Source organism: Octopus sinensis, linkage group LG2 (genome assembly GCF_006345805.1).
Source record: "Octopus sinensis linkage group LG2, ASM634580v1, whole genome shotgun sequence".
NCBI classification, from domain to species: Eukaryota; Metazoa; Mollusca; class Cephalopoda; order Octopoda; family Octopodidae; genus Octopus; species Octopus sinensis.
The window spans coordinates 103,366,367-103,392,696 of NC_042998.1; the positions used below are offsets into that span (position 1 = coordinate 103,366,367).

The 26,330-nt window shown below is 35.9% G+C and overlaps 1 protein-coding gene across 3 annotated transcripts in view; it reads left to right on the forward strand.

Moving 5' to 3' along the window:
* Nucleotides 1–10,939: 10,939 nt before the first annotated feature.
* LOC115230613 overlaps nt 10,940–26,330 on the forward strand; it is a 29,834-nt gene continuing 14,443 nt past the window's right edge. For 2 of the 3 annotated variants that reach the window (XM_029800763.2, XM_036498724.1), the window contains exons 1-6: nt 10,954–11,086; nt 14,137–14,238; nt 19,279–19,352; nt 19,823–19,886; nt 25,233–25,308; nt 25,522–25,590. In XM_029800763.2, coding sequence (XP_029656623.1) covers nt 14,139–14,238; nt 19,279–19,352; nt 19,823–19,886; nt 25,233–25,308; nt 25,522–25,590 — 383 coding nt within the window. In that variant the 5' untranslated portion in view covers nt 10,954–11,086; nt 14,137–14,138. Of the gene's footprint in view, nt 11,087–14,136; nt 14,239–19,278; nt 19,353–19,822; nt 19,887–25,232; nt 25,309–25,521; nt 25,591–26,330 lie in introns of all 3 variants that reach the window. The other variant, XM_029800755.2, reaches the window with a different exon arrangement.

Genomic DNA, 26,330 nt, shown 5'->3' on the forward strand with positions numbered 1-26,330 from the left:
AGAGAGAGAGGGGAGAGAGAGAGAGACGAGATGAGACGAGAGAGAGGAAGAAGGAAGGCGTGAAAAAGAGAGAGAAGGACAGAAGTTGAGAGAGAGGGTTAAAAACTTTTTGGATAAAAACGTCAAAGTACGAAAAGAAGCGCGCGCGCACACACACACACATACATAGATACAGAAAGGGAGAGAGAAAAAAGAAAGATAGAGAATGTCATTGAACGTTTGTTTCAATGTGATGGATTTGAACGGAAATAATATTGATTTGCTTGTGTACATTGGCTGCAAAATATCTGCAATAAAACCTAAATAATCTTAATTTTTTGAACGTAAAGTGTTTTCAAACCATTCACGTCATGATGGATTCTATGTCAGTCTTGTCGATGGAGAAGTGAAAGTCAAAGCAGGGTAAGGTATAACCTCAGAGATCAAAAGTCTGGAAAGAATATCGCAAGGCATTTTATCCGATGCTCTTACAAATTCTCCCAAGTTCTATTAACAACCTCAAAACACACGCAGCATGCATCATTAATTACAAGTAATATTTTTACGTGTCTACATTTTTTTTCGCTTTATTGTTAATTTGATTTGATTTCATGGAGATATTTCTAATTATGTGAAAGCATCAACTTCAGAATCTGTAAAGTAATATGATGATGATGATGATGATGATGATGATGATGATGATGATGATGATGATGTTGGTAGTGGTGGTGGTGGTGGTGCTAATAATGATAGTATAAAATAAAAACATAACCAAGGATAGGATCATCATCATAAATTATTTCAGTTGCACATTAGAAAATTTTTTAAAATCATTTAGTTTCCTTTTATTTTCAGTATTTCTTTACATATATACACGTTGTTGTTCTTTAATTTGATAGTTACGTAATTATTCTAACTATTTAAGAATATTAATGCATTTAGAAAAATACCAACAATGAATGACTAAATTATCGTGATTGCAATTAAGATTACTAATACAATCAAGTCATAAATGCGTCTATACTTTTCTGTACAGCAATTTTCTTTATAGAAATCTTTAATTTATCAATAATTCTTGTCCTGAAATGGGAGTCAGTTAAATGACACATGAACAGTGTTTACTCATGTGATGTGCTTCACAATGAGTATAATTAATCCAAGAATCCTGATAGGTTTACTTTCATATCTAAAGACTTAATCCGTTGCCCGATTAAACACCATCTCGTGGCTCTTAGGTGTCTTTTATTAGAGCCTCAGTTCGTCGGAGAATTTCCACTCATTTTTTTCACTTGTTTCGGATGCTCCAAAAATCTAAAAGAAAAAAAAACAAAACAAAAAGCCGTGCGTGATTTTATTACTTCTATAATTATGTATGTGTGTGTGTGTGTGTGTGTGTATTCACTTACACATGAACAATAAACACACGCCACATACACACATGCACATATGTGTGTGCGTGTATATATATATATATATATATATATATATATATATATTATATATATATATTATATATATATATATATATATATATATATATATATATATATATATGTATGTATGTATGTGTATGTATGTATGTATGTGTATGTAATGTATGTATGTATTTATGTAGTTAATCCAAACATGAACAAAAGAGAAAACACAACAACGCGAGGACGTGGAACAAGTATTGTGTTATTGGACGCTCGGGAAAGGAAGGGAAGAAGAGCTTTTAACGTTTCGGGCGGAGCTCTTCGTCAGAAACATAGAAGAAGGAAAGGTCCAAGGAAGGGAAAATGGAGAAAGAAAATTGCCAACGATACACACACGGTCACATACTGAAATATTATATGTGTGTGTGTGTAGAGTGAGAGAGGGAGTGAAAGAGAGAGTGCGAAAGAGATAATATTATATACATATACAAATATATATGTGTATGTAAAGTCATAAAGTCGGGCGGTATGAGAAGGGAGTGTATATTTATTTAACCACATCACTTCCATAGGATTACGGCCATTTCGCAATCTTTTACATGTAATTTCTACATTACACTCCTTTGTTACTATGTGGATTGTTAGCCGTAAGAGGAATTTTCTTTGATAACCACACGATTTTTAAAATGTTATTTATCTCTATGCATATGTATACGTGCGTGAGTGAGTATGTTTGTATATATATATATATATATATATATATATATATATATATATATATAATATATATATATATATAGTGAGGGTATAAAAGGTATTGGTATCTAGACGACACAATGAGTGGCTGGTAATGCTAGGTAAGTGCTAAGGACAGTCCATAGTGTTTATATATATATATATATATATATATATATATATATATATATATATATATAGGCGAGCTGGCAGAATGGTTAGCACGACGGGCGAAATGCTTAGCAGTATTTCGTCTGCCGCTACGTTCTGAGTTCAAATTCCGCCGAGGTCGACTTTGCCTTTCATCCTTTCGGTGTCGATAAATTAAGTACCAGTTACGCCCTGGGGTCGATATAATCGACTTAATCCGTTTGTCTGTCTTTGTTTGTCCCTTCTGTGTTTAGCCCCTTGTGGGTAGTAAAGAAATATATATATATATATATATATATATATATATATATATATGTTTATATGTGTGTGTGCGTGCGTGTATGTGTGTGTGTGTGTGTGTTTATTTAATCGATGTAGAATAAAGTAAACTTTTGGGTTCACAATTACAATTACATCATTTTGTATCCCATTTGTTCCTATGGTTAAACGTACTAATGCATTTCTCCTTTAATCTATTAAATGTACTGGAATTGCATACCTGACTATGTTCTGACAATATCATAAAATGTGTGACGAAATATTTTGTGCATATGATGAGATTTCCAGAGTATTCCATTTAGTTTTCAAATCAAATATCCTTGGACAAGTTTGTCGAAAACTTTTTATTCGGGTTCTCAAAGAAATGAAAAGAATCGATTTTTTAATTCATTCTCAGTTAATACAATGTAATTCTTTGGCATATTACAAATGTCTAGTTGTACTTAAATGCAATAAAGTTTGGATTTCGAAAGGCAATTACCGATGGAGAATAACTGTGCATGGAGCAATACAGTTTTGATTAGATAAAGGAATTCTAATATTGTTAAGAGGACTTTTTGAAATGAAATGTCAAACTGACCTTGCAGGATTTTACTATATGAATAGTTAAACTCAATTGAATTTCTGTTCAAGATCTTATGATATCTATAATTTGTCGTGATATGAAAACCTGTTACGTTTAGGAAATCTTTGATGCTATCTGTTCTTACGTTTAAACTATAATTTAGATTATACCACAAAATCTTTCCATGCCCAATTTTATACTAGGAAATGCTAGATCAGGTTATGCATTTTATTTTACCTGAAAAGCTGCTGTTGAAGAGGATCTAATTATGATAATATAAAGCACTAACGAATCTGTCTTTAACAGAAGATACAGATTTATTAATATTAAGGATTACATTTCGTTATAATGAGAGAAAACGATAAAGTGACACGAAACAATAAAAATAGAATTCTATAATTTTGCTGCAAAGGTGTCATTCTCTTATAATTTAGGTGTGCTGGTGTTCAGTATTCGTGCTGAAAAGATCGGCAATAAATTCGCTTGCAAGATAGCAGTTTCCTATGTCGCTATTGTTGAGCTACAAACCCACTGTGATTGAGCAAACATATAATCAAAGATGTCCAGACATTACTGTCTAATTTATGTATTTGTGTTTAGGTATTCATTGTATCTCTAGAACTATATTAATCAGTGTATATCTCCTTATTTAATCGGGGACGATTTGGCAATTATTTCTAGTATGTCGAACAGCAACATAGAGACTTTCACCGCTGGCCCATTGCCTCTATAGCTTATATAACTTCAATTCGTTTCATCCTTTAAATAGATACTTCTATCACGGTTCCTCACGGCTTGCAGTAGTGTTGTCACTGTATCCTGGTTATTATAAATAATACCCTCTAAGATAGCAATAACTGGCACATTAATGGAGTGTACAACAGAATCTGTCTATCAAACTTTAACTAACACTGTACATATAGATGGATGCAAACATTCTGTCTTAATATACAAAAAAGATATTATGTCACAATATAATCATAACCAGATAGGTGTCGAAGTATAAGTTTAATTGCTTGTAAACTTATACTTCGTCGTTTTAATATGTTTATATAGAGCCCTGGTCAAAAGTTTGAATTTATCACTTCACAAAGTTTTATACAGTAATTGATGTTGATGAAAAGCAAATAATATATCTACTGATAAAATCAGCAGATAAACTAAGAATAATTTACAAAAATACAAATATCTGTGCTATATATTCAGTGCTTGGTATGATACTCCTTTACCTCCAATACAATGTCAATAGGATCAGATAAGCTTTCGGCTAAACTTTTGCAATAATGTCGCATTTGTCTCCTGTATCCTGATCTACAGTATCTTCCGAATTTGATGAAGCATTATGAGCTTCAATCGCCTGTTTCGTATCATGCTTTTCCACAGGGTTCCAATCGGGTAATGATCTTGCCATTTAACCAATAGAGTAACACCATTACCTCTAAGCCAATTTCTCACAGTTTACAGAAGGAATAATGGGTGATCAATATGAGAGGGCGTCTCCCTGATATTACCCATGGTTAGCTAATACATTATGCAATTACTGGCTCCTCCAGCCATATCATAATCGATGGATACTGCTTAATCCTTCAAAGTGTATACATGGAATCGGAATTTGAGATTTAAAGATGACGAACGAAAGGAGCATTAGCTGTAAATTGCTTAATAAACGTTTTGTATTTACCTTCGATTTACGTCCTTTCTCCTACGTTCAAATTTTATGATCCCTGTAAAATTGCAGACGATCCTCGATACTTTATTTATTTATTTATTTATTCATTCATTCATTTAACAATCTATCTATCTATCTATCTATCTATTTATTTCCATAATAGTCTTTTTGTTTTTTTACTGCTGAGCGTATTGCAACGAGATTTGAGTCTTACAATAACTGATTTCTCATTTTCTTAGTGCTGCATTTTATTGTTACTGGCGACTATGTTTGTATGACACTGCTTGATGTAAGTCTGATTGTAACACATAGACGACAAAGTATACGATCATTTTGAAGAGTTGTCGCATGAGGTCTTTCTCATTGACCAAATGATTTTTATCCATCAGTCGGATGAAATTGCGATGAACCATTATGAACAAAGAAACATTTAGCTGAGTTGATATATTCCTGAAAATGAGTCCATGACTGTGTAAAGCTTCAATCTAAATTCTTTTCTCTGATGACAGTCCAATTAGTTTAGAAAATATTGATGTACATTACAGTGTTGTGAACGCAAAATAGTTGGCGAAATTAAGGAACATGAGATAATTCATATACACCAAGAAATAGATATTTATAATATTAATTAATTGATTAACTTTGTTGCTTGCAAATAATTAGTTGGTAATTACTTTGTGTTATTACTGATGTAGCTTATAGTGTTGCGAGCGCGAAATAGTTGACGAAATTATCGAACACGATTTCATACATATACAACAAAAAATAATTATATACAATATTAATTAATTCATTCATTCATTAACTTTGTTTCTTGCAAATAATTAGTTGATAATTACTTTGTGTTTAACTACATGGTCCCGTGTTCAGTCCCACTGCGTGGCACCTTCGGTAAAGTGTCTTCTACTATAGACTCGGGTCGACCAAAGCCTCGTGAGGGGATTTGGTAGAAGGAAACTGACAGAAGACCGTCGTGTGTGTGTGTGTGTGTGTTTGTCACCTCACCATCGCTTGACAACTGATGTTGGTGCGTTTACGCCCCCGTAACTTAGCGGTTCGCCATAAGAGACCGATAGAATAAGTACTAGGTTCACATAGGGTAAATCCTACGATCGATTTCTTCGACTAAAGGCGGTGCTCCAGCATAGCCGCAGTCAAATGACTGAAACAAAAGAATAACAGAATAACAGAATATCTTTGTAGTCGCACTTTTGGCCAGGACTGTAGATATAAATTATCATTCTTCCAGGTAATTTCTTGCAGCGAAACTACCATTAGTACTTTATAAGCCATATATACCGCTTATTGTTTACATATGCATCGAATTACATCAATATACGTTAATGAAATTTGTTGTTCCAAAATTTACTAATTTGTTCCAATATTTACTAAACATTTTGTGTAACATTTCAAGAAACATAATCCGAAAGATAGAAAATAAGAGTTATCTCCCTTGTATAATTCTGTTCTTTATCACTGCTATATAGACAATGAAATATTTAAGCAGTTTCGAGGTCGATAAATTAAGTACCAATTGCGTACTGTAGTCGATTTAATCGACTGGATCCCTCCCACCAAAATTTCAGGCATTGTGCCTAGAGTAGAAAAGAATATTTAAGCAGTTTATATTCGTACGTAAATGTTAAAATAAAAATAAGTATGCGTGTGTTTATGTTCAATTTCATTTGTTTCTGTTCTATTATAACTGTACGTAACGAAGAATGTATTAATCTTGCTGTACGTGTGAGAAGTTAGCTGCTGGGTTGAGAGCCAACGATGTGTTGATTTAAATACGAACTCATTAAGTTAGGGTGAAGTGTTATTGGTTTCAAATTTTGGCACAGCTTCAGGGCAGAGGTTAAGTCGATTACTTTTCAACTGGTACTTCGCTTGACAGGATGAAAGGCAAAGTCGAACTCGGCGGTATTCCAGCTCACAACTCGGCATTTTAACAATTGTACCCACTCGCAACTCTGGGACGAATTATTAATAACAGAAAAACATTGAAAAAGTTATGTAAAAGAGGAAACCCTAATTTTAATATTTAGGTAACGTTTCAAGAGATTTTTTCAATGAACCAGCACTCTCTCTCTCTCTCTCTCTCTCTCTCTCTCTCTCTCTCTCTCTCTCTCTCTCTCTCTCTCTCTCTCTCTCTCTCTCTCTCTCTCTCTCCCCGTTAATCTCCAGGAGATTTCATATTCAACGTTATAAATAAATGCTAGTGATCGATCTGTGAGTTTCTCATCATTGTGTACACGACGAAGCGGATTATTTATAGTCTAGCTTCTACTTTCATTTCTGTTGTCATATATGAGAGGTAACTTTCAGATAGGTTTCAATAGCATAACTTTCTACGCACCTGCCTCTCTTCCCTCCTTCTTTTTATTTCTCTCTCCTTATATGCATATATGTGTATGTGTACATACAAATACACATGCACGCACATACCCACATACATACAAATACACATGCACGCACACACAAATATATATACACGCATGCGTACGCACATACCCACAGACGCACTTACATACATACATACATAAATACATACATACATACATACACACACACAGACACACACACATACATACATACATACATACATACATACATACATACATACATACATACATACACCGACAGCCCAACCAAGCTTGCTTTGTAGCGCTTGCCAGATGAAAAACAAAATATGTCAAAAGGCAGATGAAATCTCTTGAGTCATCCTAAGCTGAGGGTAAGAGACACCTAATCTTTGTTTAGTCATCTGTTTGAGAGAAGAGGAACTCTGATCTAACACCTGCAACTTCGTTTGCATCCAGTGACGTAGATTAGTTTTTATTGAGTAAATGCATTGTATTTATAGAGTAGTTGGCCCTTGAAGGGTTTTACTCATTTTGTAAAATTTCGGCACAGACAAATCCAGCTGCGGTTTATCATATTATGCTCATTTAAATACTCAGGCTGAAGAAACCACCTGAGCCAAGAGTACTATTTGATTTGAGTGGCATCAGACGGAAAGAAATTGATGAGTTCATTAGAAACGCAAGAGCAAAAGTTCACCAGGGAACGACGGAGTTAGCTACAAGGTTTATTAGTATTTCCCAAAATTGGGTTTACGACTATTTGTATTGATAATAGAAATGTAGAAGAAGAAAGACGTGTATAGCTGAAGGTATCTATTTACCTAAAGAGAGGGAGGCAAAAACACTAGGGCATTTCAGACCCATTTCACTGCTAAATATCGATGAGAAGATCTTGTCTGAAATTATTGCCAGTAAAATCATAAGATTCGTACAGCATAACGATATGTTAATGAAGTAATCCAGAAGGCAAGGATCCCTGGATGCATAGAACATGCATTTGCCATCTGGGAAGCTATCAACAGTGCAAAACAACTGAAGAAAAACCTGTACATTATATGGCTAGATCACGCCAATACATATGGATCTGTTCCACACGCACTAATTCAAGCAGCTTTGGATTTCTTTTGGATTCCAGAAGATGTTCAACGAATGCTGATGTGTTACTACAACAAATTGGGGAGGAGATTTATAGCAGGAAAATTCACAACGGGGTGGCATTGGCTAGAAGTAGGTATTGCAGCTGGATGCACGATATCACTCATCTTCTTTGTGCTAGTCATGGAGATGTTACTAAGATCAACAAACTGTGAGCAAGCTGTTACAAAGACACCATTAAGGACTTTTATGAACGACATTACAGTATTATCAGAAGGTACAGAAGCAGCAGATGGAACGTTAGAGCGGTTGGACGATAGTGTATAGCTGAAGGTGGGGACTAGAGGCTTTGTTGAAAGGAAAATGGCGACGTTATTTAAAAGAAGGTTTGCATTTTCGAGCTCAGAGCTGAGAAAAGTAATAAGGAGGATACAGGAGGTAATCGACAAAGCCTGCTTCTATATATGGCTGAAAGAAGAAGACCCGAAATGGGCGAGAATGAAATTCCTGCCAAGAAATCTCGAAGTTTGGCATTCGTGAAAGGAGTTCAAAAAGAAATGAAGTTCAGGATTGGAGGTAAAGATATACCAACGGTGAGAGAACAACCAGTAAAATATCTCGGCAGATGGTACAGAGATTTATTAAATGATAAGAAATAAAGCAAAGAAACACACGATTTAGGGTAACAAGGAACTAAAGGCAATTGACAGGACAACATTATAAGTGAAGTTCAAATGCTGGGTACTGAAATTTGGACTGTAGTCAAGGAGAATGTGGCCACTGCAAATGTTTGAAATAGCCTCGAGTAGAGTAGAAAGGATGGAACAAAGATGCAGTGTGTTTATCAGAAAATGGCTTGGTCTTCCCAAAACCACTGAATACAACTGCATTCTATGGAAAGCCTGTTCTGCAACTACCGATAACACAAATCGTCGAAGAATATAAGGCAGGAAAGGCGAGGACAGTAATGATGCTAAGCTATTCGAAAGATCAGAACATCAAAGAAAACCTCACAAAGGTACGAACAGGGAGGAAATGGAAAACAGAAGAAGCAGTAACCAACGCGATCAGAAAGCTAAGGCATGCCGATATAGTCGGAGCGATGCAAGAAGCAAGAGCTGGTCTTTGGTTGCAAAATTTCAAGCCATTTTGCATGAGCAGTGTAGAAGTGATGAAAGAGGATGTGGTACATGAAGTGAGAAAGGCGAAATGTACACTTGGTGCAATGTAGTCAACAGGGACAGTGCCTGCGATGGAAGGAATATGTAGTTAGTCGCAGAATCTCATGGAACTGACTTTGGGCTTGGGAACAAGCCAGAACATCCTTCCTGATCAAGTCTACCTTTGAAGTTTGCTTTCACTGCCCAATTTAGTCCGGTGGAACATACAGAAGACTGATGAATGTAGATGCAGAGAGGAAGCGACGGTGAGACATGTTCTATCAAACTGCAAGTTAGCACTAGACAAATATACATGGCGTCACAGTCAAGTCCTCGATGTCATTAACACAGCACTCAATAAGAAGCTCGACGGATATAATAGGGGAGAGTACCCAAAAGAGGAAAAGTGCGAAAGGATATACTTCCAGAAGAAGGGAAAAGGACATAAGACCAGGCCTTCAGAAAAAGTATACGAGACGAAAGATGGAAGGGATACTGGGAGCTGTCCGCAGATTTGGAAAGACTTACTATTTCCGCTCATAGAAACAACAAAAAGACCGGACTTAATCATATGGAACACAGAACGAAAAAGTGCCATGGGAAGAGAACATCGCTAATGCAGAGCAACGGAAGGAGAGGCGGTATGAGAGATTAATCGAAGAGTGCGGGGAACAGGGCTGGACTGTCGAGTATTACCACCTGACAGTAGGGGCTAGAGGCTTCGCTAAAAGAAAAATGATGTTATTTAAAAGAAGGTTTGCATTTTCAAGCTCAGAGCTGAGAAATTTTTGCCTGAGTAGTCATTCGCACGCTGACATTCGTTGACGCTACATCGAAGAAACCAAAGACCAAAAAGCCAAAGGAAAAAGAAAAAAACGCACCCAACACCAGAGCTGAATACACCTCCGAAAGCAGGGCTGGTCCCACCACATCAAAATTGGTAGAGGAGTAGGGGCCGAAACCAGACGTGGTTCCTCCTGATGAAATCCTTAACCACTGGATCAAAGAAGCTGTTGAGATAGCGAATTACGGAACATGGTTGAAATTCCTTAGGCGAAGGGAAGTAATTCTGTAAAATAACTTACAGAGTTATGTCCCATGTCTAAAATAACTTTTCTTTTATCACAATTTGCACAGTAATTATTATCGTTGTTTTGATTGTCATCGTAGTTAAATATTTTAAATAATAATAATAGTAATTACTCAGTACTAAAAGGATTTTTTCTTACATCAGAATTTCAATAAATTCGTTTTTAGCATGTGCTTCGTTTCCCATTGCTGTATGATATTTCTTTTGTTTTAATGCCATAACTATGGAAGGGATGGAAATAACTTGCCAAAAAACATTAGAAAAAAGTAACGAAAATATTTGTCATTAATTCATTTATTTTTAAATAAAATTCCCTTTTCCTGTATTTTTAGTGGGTTTTAATAATCGTGTATAAAGTTTAGCAATTTTGTAAACTTGATTGTCATTGGATCTTTAACCGTCATGTTGTATAAAACGCATTTCTATTGGCTAAAATTGAAAACAGTGGCAAAATGGATACTTTTTGAATGAATACGATAGTTTTGACCAAGACTAAAATAATTACCAAATAAGATCCAGTAAATAACATCTCGTTTATAAATCTTTGATTAGATTTTGCTTAATTTATGTTTCTGTCCTTAAGGTTCGTTTTACACCATTAAGTCTGCTAATTATACCATTTTCATTTCATTTTTTGTACGTAATGTCAACAATGTTTATTAAATAACACCTTCAAAAAAGTTTTAACTTGTGTCTCTTAGTAATGTTAAATCATATTTAAATCAATTCTGTGCTATTTGTTTTGGAATTATGTTCACTTATTTCCACTTTCTCGTATCTAAATTATCAAAAATACCACGCGAGGATTATAAACTTAACAGGTTTCCCAAGCAATGTAATCTAGATCCTTTTCTTTCTAAGTTGACCATCGATATTTTTAGTTCGCTTACTAAATGTTAATATTTATCACGCCGAACTTTATTGTTTCGATGGTAAAAAAAAGAAGAAAACAAGTGGCACATGTTAATAATGAATAAATAATCAAAATAAAAATGCATACTCCATCAAATCACTTTTGTCAAAGTCTGTGTGGTAACACCAGCTGTTAAAATAAGTTGCCAAATTTCTTTAAATTTCCTACGATGTTAAAAATAACGGACGATTTTATTTAATCCCCAACTAAACCTTACTTGAATAGAGATGGGATTAATCACTACCTGAATACCGTTAATCATATTTCTTTGCTTGAGTCGAAACTAAAAAGCTTGTTTCATATATCGTTTGCATTTCATTTTTTGTATGTAATGTTGACAATGTTTATTAAATAACAGCTTCAAGAAATGCTAACTTGGATTTCTTATTAATGTTAAACCATACTTAAATCAAATCTATGGTATTTATGTCGGAACTATGTCCTCGTATTTCCGCTTTTTCATATCTAAATGTGATAACGAAATTGTCAAAATACCTTGTTTAACCTGATCATCTCATCCATCACTACTCTTTCAGCTGGTGTTGGCGTGAAGCGTATCCATAACTACGTTATCCAATGTTGTTTTCATTTTTAAGATTGTAGACTGATTTGGCTTCTTTTTTTTCTTGTTTAACAGATGGAGTTCTCTCTTGGATCGAAATATTTCATTGTTTGACACTTTGCTCAAACACTTGCACTCCACCGCTTTATTTTGCCATGAATACTTCATTGGCTTTATTAATATTTTCACTGAAAATCAAAAACTATCAACCTGAGAGCCAATGTTTATATTTCACACACACACACACATTCCACTACCCCCTCATCATTATCATTGTATGAGGATCTAGGAAGCAGTCCACACTAAATAGAATAAATGTAAATTAATTTTGCCGTTATTTTTCATCTCAAAATGTTTACCTGTTTAACCCCACCACCTCGTGGCCCTTTGGATGCTGGGAAAACGTAACCTTCAGACTAAACACCTAGTTTGAATATTTGTTACAGTGGATTCTGCAGAAGAGTGGTCCTCACGTAGACACCAGAACCACACACTCACACAAGTAAAGATGGAAAAACCTGATCTTTCTCTCTCTCTCAGTGAGATAAAATGTATTTTACATCCATACTCTTTTACTTGTTTCAGTCATTTGACTGCGGCAACGCTGCTAGAGCACCGCCTTTAGTCGAGCAAATCGACCCCAGGGCTTATTCTATCGGTCTCTTTTGCCGAACCGCTAAGTTACGGGGACGTAAACACACCAGCATCGGTTGTCAAGCGATGTTGGGGAGACAAACACAGACACACATACATATATATATATATATATATATATATATATATATATATACACGACGGGTTTCTTTCAGTTTCCATCTACCAAAACCGCTCACAAGGCTTTGGTCGGCCCAAGGCTATAGTAGAAGACACTTGCCCAAGGTACCACGCAGCAGGACTGAACCCAGAATCATGTTGCCAAAGTGTTTAATGAGTTTTAAAAAAAGTTGGAAACCACCTTGATTTCATTAAAAATAGCAATTCATATATAAAGCTGGGGGTTCTCTTTACTGCTTTAAGCACACACACACATACCATCATCATTTAATGTCCCTTTTTTGATGCTTGCTTGAATGGAACCAAATTTTTTGTGGCACTTTCTCTACGGCTGACCACTTTTCTTGTTGCCAACCCTCACCTGTTTCCAAGGAAAGTAATATTTTCCCAGGACTAGACATGTTTTCATGGAAGACTGAAAATAAACAGCACCTCTTCTATGACTGATGCTTGTTTACAGCCATCACATGATGTCAAAACAAGGATTCTCACAAACACACTTTCATCTATATTTATGTATATACGATGGCTTCTTTCAGTTTCTTAGTACCAAATCTTACAAGGTTAGGTTGGCCTGAGGCAATAGTAGAAAACACTTGCCCAAGGTACTGTGCAGTGGGACCTTACAACACAAACTTCTTAACCACATAGCCACGTTTTTTTTTTTTGTTTTTAATGTTCCTGAATGTGTAGTGTGCTTATTCATACGAACATTATTTCATTATACAAAAGGAAGACCTGGGATAAGGTTGTGAAGCACAACCTTTGAATGTTGGGCCTCACAGAGGCAATAATAAGTGACTGAGATGTTTGGAGATATGCTGTGCTTGAGAAGACCTAATGAGACTGTAGCCAAGGCCTATGCCAGTGTCACATAACCAGCCCATTTAAGAGTACCCTTCAATCATTGGGCAATATACTGTGCTTGAGAAGACCTGTTGAGTTAAAGAAATCATTGTTGTGGCTGATGCCAGTACTGCTTGACTGGCACATGTGCCAGTGGTATTTAAAGAGCACCATTTGAGTGTGGTCAATGCCAATCCGACCAAACTGGCTCCTGTGCCGGTGGCATGTAAAAAGCACCATTTGAGTGTGGTTGATGTCAGTACTGCCTGACTGGCCCCTGTGCCGGTGGCATGTAAAAAGCACCCACTAAACTCTCAGAGTGGTTGATGTTAGGAAGGGCATCCAGCTGTAGAAACTTTGTCGGATCAGATTGGAGCCTGGAGCAGCCTCCTGGCTTGCCAGTCTTCAGTCAAACCGTCCAACCCATGCCAGCATGGAAAGCGGACATCAAAAGATGATGATGATAATGATGAAAAGGAAAGAGTATATTCTGTTTGTTTTATTTTATCCTCTTTTGTATTTCTCACATTTACTTCAGAAATGGAAGTGGATACAGAAAAGGTTAATTTTACTAAAAAGAAAGCCAGGAGGTCTTCTTTTACTCCAGGAAGAGCCAAGCAATTCCAAGACAACAAATTAGGTGAGATTTTTGTAGAACATTCATCAAAATTTGGTAGTGTTAATAGAAGTAAGGGGTAAAAAAAACCATTGAAGATAGCTATCATAACCAAATGTGGTTTATATTAATATTATCATTACCATGATGTTGTTGTTGAACCATAGCTCAGCCTTATCAATCTTGACCAGTCAGACTTTCTGTTTAGGACAACATTATCCAATGTGTCCTTCCTTTCTTAAGATAGCAGGTGTAATTTGGCTGCTATTTCTTGTAGGTTGACCAATAGTGTAGGTACTCCTTCATTGGCTCGCTTTAGTGAGGCTTTTTAAGGTGTCGGACTACCAGCTGGTGTAGTGGAGTCAAAGATTTATAATCTAGTGCTGCAATGTCTAAGATCCTCACTCTTCATAGTTCACTACACCTCACTGTAATAACATACACCTAGTAAGGTGTCTGAGTTTTATTACAATACCATGCTGTGGTAACATTCTATTTAATCATATATGTTATCTGTGACCTTTAAGAATAATTTTATTTCATCTAATAATAAACCAACTGATATGATTCTTACAGGTCACAGAAATCAGTGGAGTGTTTACATTGTTGACTTCCTAGAAATAACAGCCAAATCTCCTTCAAATCATGCTCTGTTATCATCATCTTAAAGAGACATTTGATCAAATGGTCTTAAGTTGTAATGCAAGATGGCTGTGGCTCAAAATACCTTTGACCATAAGTCTGTTAAATCATGGTTGATATAGAGCTAAGCAACAACAATAATACCATTAGGTTTCTAACTAAAAGGGCTCTGTCAAATCTGGGTCATAATATTATGTAACACTCGTCACACTCAAACATATCTGCTGATTTTATGTTTTTCAATTTTGTAGCTATGGTTATGTTAGAAAATGCTTTATGATGTAACATGTAAGAATCGTATATTCATACATATATATATTCATAGGCGCAGGAGTGGCTGTGTGGTAAGTAGCTTGCTTATGAACCACATGGTTCCAGGTTCAGTCCCATTGCGTGGCACCTTGGGCAAATGTCTTCTACTATGGTCTCAGGCCGACCAAAGCTTTGTGAGTGGATTTGGTAAACGGAAACTGAAAGAAGCCCGTTGTATATATGTATATATATATGTATGTGTGTGTCTCTGTTTGTCCCCCCTAACATCGCTTAACAACCGATGCTGGTGAGTTTACGTCCCTGTAACTTAGCAGTTCGGCAATAGAGACTGATAGAATAAGTACTAGACTTAGAAGGAATAAGTCCTGGGGTCGATTTGCTTGACTAAAGGCAGTGCTCCAGCATGGCCACAGTCACATGACTGAAACAAGTAAAAGAGTACATGCAACTGTATGTAATTGCTACACAATCAAATATTTAAATCTACATACCTCTTTTATGTTTTATCTTTTACTTGTTTCAGTCCATTAGACTGTGGCCATGCTGGGGCACTGCCTTGAAGAATGTTAGTTGAATGAATCGACTCTAGTACTTATTTTTCTGCTGAGCCTAGTACTTATTCTGTCAGTCACTTTTGCCAAACTGCTAAGTTACAAGGATATAAACACTAACACACACACACACACATATATATGTGTATATATATATCAGTAAGGTGAAGATTAGCAATGAGTATAGTGATGAATTTAGCGTATAAGTAGGGGTTCACCAACCATCAGTCCTCTACTCCCTCTTGCTCATCATAATCCTCTAGGCAATAACAAGAATTTAAGACAGGCTACCCATGGGAGCTCCTCTATGCTGATGATTTTCTTCTTATAGCCGAATCACTACCAGAGCTAGAGAAGAAATTTCAGACGTGAAAGCAAGGCCTAGAATCAAAGGGCCTTAGAGTTAATCTAGTAAAAACCAAAGTCTTAGTAAGTAGGAGAGCAGACAAATCACAAATCTTTTCTGGTAGATGGTCCCGCTCTACCTGTAGAAAAGGCATAGGTAAAAACTCCATAAGATGGACCTGGTGTAAGCTATAGACACATAAGAGGTGCAACAATATCAGAGGAAGGTTAACTGGGAAAATAGTTTTTGTGTGTGGAAGGTGCACGGGTACAGTTAACACTAAAAATGTACAGGAAATAGACTCCATCAAATGCCAGGGAAGAAAACTAGAAGTAATTGATAGTTTCCATTACCTAAGTGATCAAGTCAGTAGCTGAGATGGATGCTCTGAGAGCATAGCTGCTAGAATGAGAATAGGCTGGGTAAAGTTCAATGAGCTCCTACCTTTGTTGGTAACAAAGGGACTCTCTCTCAGAATGAAAGGCAGATTGTATGATGCATGTGTGTCAACAGCCAGTGAGACATAGGCTGTGACCATTTAGGACACATGTAGGCTTGACAGATATGAAGCTAGTATGCTTCACTGGATGTATGATGCCAGTGTGCATGCACGACAGAGTGTAAGCATCTTGAAAAAATAATTGGGCGTAAACGGCATCAGATGTAGTGTGCTGGTATGGTCGTGATGCATATGGACAAGGACAGCTGTGTGAAGAAGTGCCATACCCTAACAGTGGAGGGAACCTGAGGAAGAGGTAGACCCAGGAAGACATGGGACAAGGTGGTGAAACATGATGTTTGAATGTTGGACCTCACAGGGGCAATGACAAGAGACCAAGACTTTTAGCGATATATCATACTTGAGAAGACTTGTCAAGCCAAGTGAAATTGGAGTCCTGGCCGATAACAGTGCCATATGTAACTGGCACATAAAAAGCACCCTTTGAACATTGGGCAATATGCTGTGCTTGAGAAAACACATTAAGCCAAGTGTATCGTAGTCGTAGTATTGGGTAACTGACATTCATTCCGGTGGTACCGTTCAAGTGAGATCATAGTTGTGGCCGATGCTGGTGTTACGTAACTGGCACATAAAAAGCACCCGCTACATTCTTGGTGTGGTGGTGTTAAGAAGAGCATCCAGCCATAGAAACAATTGCCACATCTAACTGGAACTTAATGCAGCTTACCAGTTGTCAGTCAAACCATCCAACTCATGCCAGCATGGAAAATGGACGTTTAATGATGATAATGATACACAATGGGCTGCTTTCAGTTTCCATTTACCAAATCCACTATCAAGACTTTGGTCAGCCTGTGGCTATAGGAGAAGACACTTGCCCAAGGTGTCACACAGTGGGACTGCACTCAGAACCTTGTGGTTAAGAAGCAAACTTCTTACCTCATTGTGCCTATGAGCTTGTTAACAAGAATGGAAGATAAACCAGCGTTCCTTTTCTTTCTTAAAATTCTTCAATTTCTTGTAAGAAATAAGCAGGGTTCTTCAAATTTTACCATCTTCTTTCCATTTCACATTCTTTTATCCATTGGGCATTTAAACCTGTCATATACAGTCCAAATATTCTGTCTGTTTTATGTTCAAAGTAACCAGATCCAGCCTGCCGCACCTACTTTGCAATGCCATTCTTAAAATAAGAAAGCACATCATCAAAATCTTGAAGCTACAAAATAATGCATGATTAACTCTAAACAGTGACATTACATTTGACAGAGTAATTTGAATGCAAGAGGATTATAGTAAACTGAACAGACCCATGTGACTGTATCTGTGTCACTAATGGTTGTTATATAGATGGTTCCAGGCATATATTGTTTCAAAAAAAGTTTGTTTTAGCCTATAAACATAGGTTATTCATATATTGCTTTCATTGGATCAATCAATGCTTCATTGCATTTTTAATGCTAAGAGTGACAAGGAATTTTCAGTGTAACATGGGCAGAACAAATACTGCAGAGGATATATTTGTTCAAAGTGATTTTTCTTAATCAGTTTTTGCATTGTTTAGATGTTTTGTTAATATACATTAGCAAAAGTTATATATGGGTATGAGTTTTCTACAATAGTTTTCTGCTAACCAGTGCCTTATGAGTTAATTTGGTAAGCAGAAACTGTATGAAGCCCATTGTATATGTATGTGCAGGAATATTGACATATTTATTTTGATTGTCACAACCCTTGCTGTAATATTTACATTTCTGTTGACTTTATGACCAGTCACTCTGCACTTTTTATGGCTTGTGGAATAAAAAGAAATCCCTTACTTGGAAAACAGGTAAGGGTTGGTAACAAGAAAAACAACAGGCCACAAAATTTATCCTCAAATAAGTTTCCCTGCAACCAATGCCAGCTTGTAAAAATAGATATCAAATAAACACACACACATATATATGCATAGAATATTTGAAGTGGTGTGCTGATATTGTATATTAAGAAGAAGGAGGCAGTTAGAATTTTAGATAGTACTTTATTAACTCTCTCATCTGTTCAGTCAAACTGTTCAGACATAATGCATTATTTCTGAAGAGTTCGATTAAATTGACAAATGCACTAATAAAGAATTATCCAAAATTCTTCTTAACACACACATATGCACACACGCAGGCAGGCAGGCAGATCTTCTTGAGTACAGCAATGCACCACATATCTTTGTCCTCTGTCATCTTCTAAAGGTTCAGTGTTTTGAGATTGGCTTTCAATACTTTGAAAAAGTCTGTTCCTGTCAGGTGTTCAACCCATACAATGTAAAGTGGACATTAACTGATAATGACTATAATTATGGAGAGAGAACAGGCTGCACCAGCACATGGCTGGTACACCGGGGCAAAACACAATATTCTGTCCTGGAATCATGTCTACAACTTTATGGTCATGAGTGCAACGCCTTAATCCCTATTACATGTACCTTAACTTGGATTAGTGATGTGATATAATATTTGAGTTTTGGTTTTCTCGTTTCCCCAAAGGGATCAGAAGCAAGCTCTGAATTGTGCTTTTATGCTTGCAAGTAAATAGGGGGCAATTACCATGTTTTGCTTTTCTTCTTACTCTTTCCTCACAACATAACACTTAACCATGAACAGATTGATAGAATTAACTTTTACGAAGTTATCACTGTCACCCAAGCTATAAAGCCCTTTTAGGTTACATGACATGCACTGCTTTCTGCTCCTACTACATTAATGTCTTAAATGTGTAACTTTTCATTAAACATGTATGTTTTCCAATTTTAGACATAACTTGTGATATCAAGGGAAGCCTTTCCACTGATTTACAGTTGTCAGAGTTGACTAAGAAGTGTATGAAGGTATGTGAAACAGCTTCATATTAAAACCATCTCTGTTTTTTTATGTTATTTAATTTTAACATTTGTCCTTAATATTTAATGCTTTGTTGCCTTGTTCAGTATTATTCTGTTATGATTGAGGTGAATATTCAAAGTTTCTAGCTGTGTCAATCTTACCTTTATTGTTGGCATTTTGTCATAAAGTTATTTAATTCCGTTTGGTTGGAATGATTTCAGTCTCATATATGATTGTGATGTTGCATGCCTTGTCTGATGAGCATTCATCCTTCTTTATACATGAACATTATGCATTTTACTTGGACTTGACATGAGAGCGTTTTACATAGCACCAGTACCTGCAAAACAAATATTACTCAGCTTTGAGAGGGAGTGGGGCATATTATGTATGTGTGTATATATGTATATGCATATATGTCTATATATATATATATGTGAGTGTTTATATGGGTATTCTAATTTTGTTCTTTCAGCATGCTTTTAATATTCTTGCAAATGAAATACCTACCTTGGAAAATACAAATATCTGTGATGAAGGTAATTTATTATTATTATTATTGTTATTATTATTATTATTATTATCATTATCATTATCTTTTTTTTTTTTCTGAAATTGATTGAACGATATTTCGGCATCTAGCATGCCTTCCACTTACTTGTAATTTTTGAACCTGTGGAAATATCATTTAACCAATTTCACATGATAACTATGGCACTCTTCTACTTTTTATTTCTGTATAACTTCTGAAGGAGTTACCTCAGTCCTATATAATCTTAACTTAATGGCCGATGACAGTACCACCCGATTGTCACTCGCACCAGTGGAACATTAAAAACACATCCGAGTGTGACCATTGCCAGGGTCATGGATTGGCTCCCATGCCAGTGACATGTGAAAAGCACCATTGGAGCATGATCGTTTCCAGCATCACCCTACTGGCACATGTACCAGTGGCATGTGAAAAGCAACATTCGAGCGTGGTTGTTGCCAGTGCCGTCAGACTGACTCCCATTCAGGTAGCATGTAAAAACACCTCTTGAGTGTGGCCAATGCCAGAACCGCCTGACTGGCCCTCATGCTGGTAGCACGTAAAAGCACCCACTACACTCTTGGAGTGGTTGGCGTTAGGAAGGGCATCCAGCTGTAGAAACTTTGCCAGATCAGATTGAGCCTGGTGCAGCCTCTGGCTCGCCAGTCCTCAGTCAAACCATGCAACCCATTCCAGCATAGAAAGTGGACATTAAACGATTATGATGAAGATGATCATTATTATTACTATAGACATCGCACAGTATGCAATATTGTGAGGTTGTTGATTGAAGATATTGTGTCTACCAGGGATTTGTACTGTTTGTCAAGTCACAACAAGGACCTCAGACAGACAGTACTTTACACCATATGCATGCAATTCTAAGCAATGCCGAATTTTGCAATACATCTAGATTGTAGGGTATTTCTAAGGTTTTCAGATTCGGTGGTATTGAACCCAATGCTCCGATGACAATAGAGATAATCTTTATGTTCAACTCTTGTAGCTGCCACATCTTAGCGATCTCAATTCTCAGGTCTCCATATTTATCAACTTTTTCTTTCATGATGATATGTTGATCACCTGACACTTCTACGTCAATTATTAGGCACTCTTGTTTGTCCCTCCTAAAGGTTACTATATCTGGCCTACGGTGCTGTAATAGTTTGTCTGTCTGGAAATCAAAGTCCCAGAGGATTTTTGCTTTCCCCTTTTCATCCATTACTTTTTCCAGTGTAAGTACCAAGCACCCATAACCTCATATCCATATTTACGGCGTAGTAGTCAGTGGAGGTTTTAGACTATTTTGTCATGTCTATGCTTGTACTCTTTCTGTGCAAGACATTATTATTATTATTATTATTATTATTACCTTTGCACAGCATCTAACGCTGGAGATGTACTATGGTGTCAGCTGTTCACTACCTGTGAACTAAGGTAACACCTCTTATTTTTCAAACACCTTCTGCCGTATTCGAGCGGTTCCAAGCAGTGCTGTTTTCTGCAAGTGTTCCACCCTTATTGCAGCCCCTGTTTGTTCCACATACTTCTTGAGACTTTTGCTCACTGTTCCCAGGGCTCCGACAATTATTGATACTACTGCTACCTTTTTCATCGACCACAACTGCTTAACTTCCCAAGCTAACATGTCGTATCTCTTGACTTTTCTGTCTTCCTTATCGCATACCTTGTTGTCAGCTGGGCATGCTATATCTATGATCCAACATTATTATTATTATTGTTATTGTTGTTTTTTGTTGTTGTTAATAAAATAGCCAGCTGGCAGAATCATTTGCACGCTGGACAAAATGCTTAATGGCATTTTGTATGTTTTTTTACGTTCTGAGTTCAAATTCCACCCAGGTCAATTTTGCCTTTCGTCCTCTTGGTGAGCACTGGGGTTGGTATGATCGGCTTACCCCTACAATTTAAAATTACTGGCTTTGTACCAAAATTTGAAATCATTGTTATTATTATCAATTTTCAAAATATTATAGTTCAGAGCCTGTTTGGGTGTTTCATAAATTTTGTGAAAATTGGCTGTTCTGTCAAAGAAATGGTTCATCTGGTATTCTTTCTTGTGTCTATATGTGTATGTGTGTGTCTGTGTTTGTTTATTTTTATGCATTTCCAAAAATCACTGAGCTAGAAGCAGTGACATTGTTGTCATTTCCCCTATCTACAAATCATTCAGTGACTTTTGCTCCTTTAAAGACATGTGGTGTGAGAGATCTCTTGAACTATATAGGTGGAAGTCAACAACTGGAGGGGTTCCCAGTTCTAAAACAATGTCTTGATAATGTATTCATCTAGTATCCAGATTAACATGGAAGCATTGACATAAAAACAAATGGAGAAGATATCATTATCATTTAATGTCCACTTTCCATGCTGGCAGGGGTTGGACAGCTTGACAGGGCTTGACATGCCACAATGTTGGATGTATGTATGTATTTACCCCAAAGTCTTCAGATCATGTGCTGGTTGTAAACAGGCCTGCTGTTCATTTCCAGTCTTCAGTGAAAAATGTGTTTGACCATGGGAAATATTACCTTGCCTTGAAATAGGTGAGAGTTGGTAACAGGACTTTACTGTTGCCAACCCTCATGTGGCCATAGAAAATCAGCTGCAACGAATTCCATCTGACCCATACAAGCTTGGATTAGAGAATGTTAAATGATAATGATGATTTATGATAGCCAGGTATAATTTGCTGTTTCTAGCAAGCCGATTAACAAGCTGCCTTGGTCGTGGTTAGCACATACCAGCTCCTTCTTTTAGCAATTGTTGTTAGTTATTGTTTATTATTGTTTTTTTTTTTTGTTATATATTTATTTTTTCTGTTTCTACTGATAATGACAACTCTTCATTTTCCTACTGTCGCTTAAAAAAAAATAAAAACCTCGTATTGTAACTGTATTATATGATCTACTTAATATATAGTGGTCAGTTTTATGCAGAAACAGTATACACCACACTAAATATTTTTACAGCATTCAATACAATGTTTATGTTCAAAATGTAACTTCTTTGATTCTGAATTCAGTTAAGTACACTGAAACTGCAGTAGTTTAATGTTTTGCCTAAAGGTAAAACATTCTTATAATGGGACACAAAATGCAGCATTCTAAATTATCCACCAACTAATGTTATATTCATTCGATCAGTTTGTTACCCCACCACTATATACATACCATGTTATTTTTATAGATGTAGCCATAACATTATTTTTCCTTCACTGTTATATCTATTATGAGGTTCCTGATAGCTGTCAATGAATACTATTTTTCTGTATATATTATAGCTTACAGCTCTGTGTTCCTTTTCTTTTTAAATATTTTTATGTGGTACTGTCCATTAAGTACTGTATTGTTAAATATATCTGGAAATGTATACTGTATAAATAGACACATATATGTGATTATATATATATATATATTATATATATATATATATATATATATATATATATATATATATATATATATACACATATATATACATACACACACACACGTATATTCACACGTATCTATAAATGGCTTGCTCTCTCTTTCTCATTCTCTCCATATATATGTATATTGATAGATAGATAAATAGATAGATACACATGTACACATGCACACGCACCACCACACCACACAAAGCCAGTGAGAGAGACTGAGATGCAGGCATGGCTACGTGGTTAAGAAGTTTTGCTGTCACATAGTTTCATGTTCAGTCCTACTGCATGACATCATGGACAGGTGTTTTTACTATAGCCCCAGTTTGACTACAGCCTTGTGAGTGGATTTATCAAAAGGAAACTGAAAGAAGCTCATTGTATTTATGTATGCTTGTGCTTCCTTATCTTGATTCTGTATGTTAATTGTAAACAAACATTACCATTGTACAAACAGTGTTGTTATTGTTGTTTGTTCCTTCTCAAGCCATGCCTGGTGCAGCCATCTGGTTCGCCAGCCCTCAGTCAAAATCGTCCAACCCATGCTAGCATGGAAAGCGGACGTTAAACAATCATGATCATGATCATGATATATATATATATAAATGTGAGAACTTACTGTGGACAAGGCTGTGTGGTATTCGGTTATAGATAAATAAAAAATACACATTAACTACAGGACATCATCATCGAATATAAAACACGCAAACACATGAGAAACAAGCATAAGACAAAAGAACAAAAAATACACAATAAATAGACATCAACAATGAGTGAAAAATGCATAAACAGATTACTCAAAATAGGAAGTAATAAACAGTCAGCAACTGAGGAGGAGTTAGACTTCTTTTGATATTTTGTTCCGTACTTGTCTCTTGTTATGTGTTTACATATTTTTCACTCATTGGTGATGTCCTGTTCTTATTGTGTATTTCTTATTGATTCATAATTGAATGCCACACAGCCTTGTCCGCAGTAAATTCTTACATTTATTTATAATTTCTGCGCCTCCACACTATGTTTTCTTTCTTTTGCTCTATCCCTCAATAATCCTCTTTATTTTCCATTTCTCACCCTCGTTCTTTGCTGTCCCCTGTCTATCTTTCGTTCCTTCTTCCTTCTCCTCACTCCTTTTGTTTCTTTCCATCACTCTCTCTCTCTCTCTTGACCCCTTCCCCTTTGCCTGTTTGCTCACACATGATTACAGGCCATTTCTCTCACCTGTCTTTTCTGGACACGGCGTCCACTTAGCTGGACATCATTTCTCTTGCCTCCCGACATTTTTTCTCTTCTACTATTTTCTTCTCTTTATTCTATATCCTTTCAAAATTTCTCCCAGGTGTTACCCATTACAATGTACTTTGGCCTAACGGCCCTTAATGTTTGTCTTTGTTGATTGTTTACTCTGTACATCCACTCTTGCTGTTTGTTCATTCAAAGCCCTAACTCTCCACAAATTTTATATTTTTACAATTTCTGGATGCTGCTGTCTTATGAAGTTTTCCTATCTTATCGTTAAGAGCTCAAAATAGGAAGTAATAAACAGTCAACAACTGAGGAGGAGTTAGACTTCTTTTGATATTTTGTTCCGTACTTGTCTCTTGTTATGTGTTTACGTATTTTTCACTCATTGATGTCCTGTTCTTATTGTGTATTGTTTGGTATTTTGTCCTGTATTTATCTCGTGTGTTTACTTGTTTTTTGCTCGTTGGTGATGTCTTGTACCTATTATATTATTTTATATTATTTATAAAATAATATAATATGTATTTTTTATATACACACACACACCGTACAGAAACAAAACGTACTTACTTTTTTTGCTTCATTATGTAAATCTGTTATTGCATGCCTACCAGCCCTTGTTAGCCTTCATTTAATCCTATTTCGTTTTACTTTTCACATTTTTAGTTGAAGCTGCTCTTCTTAAGAAGATCAATGCAATGACTGAAGAAAATGTCTTCCACAACCTTTATCACAAGGAGCGGTATGATTCTTTCTTTTCTGGCCTTTGCGATTTAAGATCTATTTTTTCTATCTCTTTACAAGTAACTCAGTGACAGCTTTGTAGGAGAACAAAAATGCTATAAAAGAAAATATATTAATTTATTCATTTTATCTTGTCTGCTTCCAGTGAACATCTTTATTACATTTCAGTGTGTCTCTTAGTCTAACCAAAATGTTTATTAATTTATTTCAGCTGTTCATTGAATCCCTTAAGTAAGCAAATTGATTCTACAAATAACCAATACAAGTCCTGTATTACTGTGTAAGTGACCTGATTTGTTACAATGCTTTCTGTTATTACGGGACTGTCATGTTGAGTTGACAGTATACAACCACTTTATCGCTCCACCACCGCACATATCTCTATGAGATATTTAGAAATTTAATATTTCTGTTATTATTTTCTGGAAAATCAAAGAAATTTACCCCCCTCATGGTTACCAGTGCAAAACTCCTTAATTAAGTGCTAAGTCTAAGACAAGGTTGTAGAAACTGATTCTAAATTCTCACTCTTCAGACAAAATACTCCTTGACTCTTCATAACTGTATTCTGTAATGCGTATATATTTGCAATAAGTTGGATACATTGTCAGCAAAAGTTTAGCAAATAAATTTTTTGCTGTGACTATACAATTTCAATTTTTTAGTGATAATTACTTGGCACTTCATTGACTACAGACATAAAAGTAGATATAAAAAATCAGTGAATATAATCAAAGTAATGTTTATTAGAGACCTGGACCCCACCAACAATTATATATGCCATTTTAGGAGCTCAACTTCCTATTTTCATAGATTTTTGTTACAGTGCAAGCAAAATATGTTGGAGTAGCAGCATGGAAACTTTACCTTATTTGGAATAGTTCAATCAATCATGCAATTAATATATTGCTTTTCTATACTTGGATTGCAACATTGTCTGTTATAATATTGATGCCTAGACAGAAATCCTAGTGGATGAGTTCAACACTAAACAATGTTCTTTTATTTATGATTGCACTT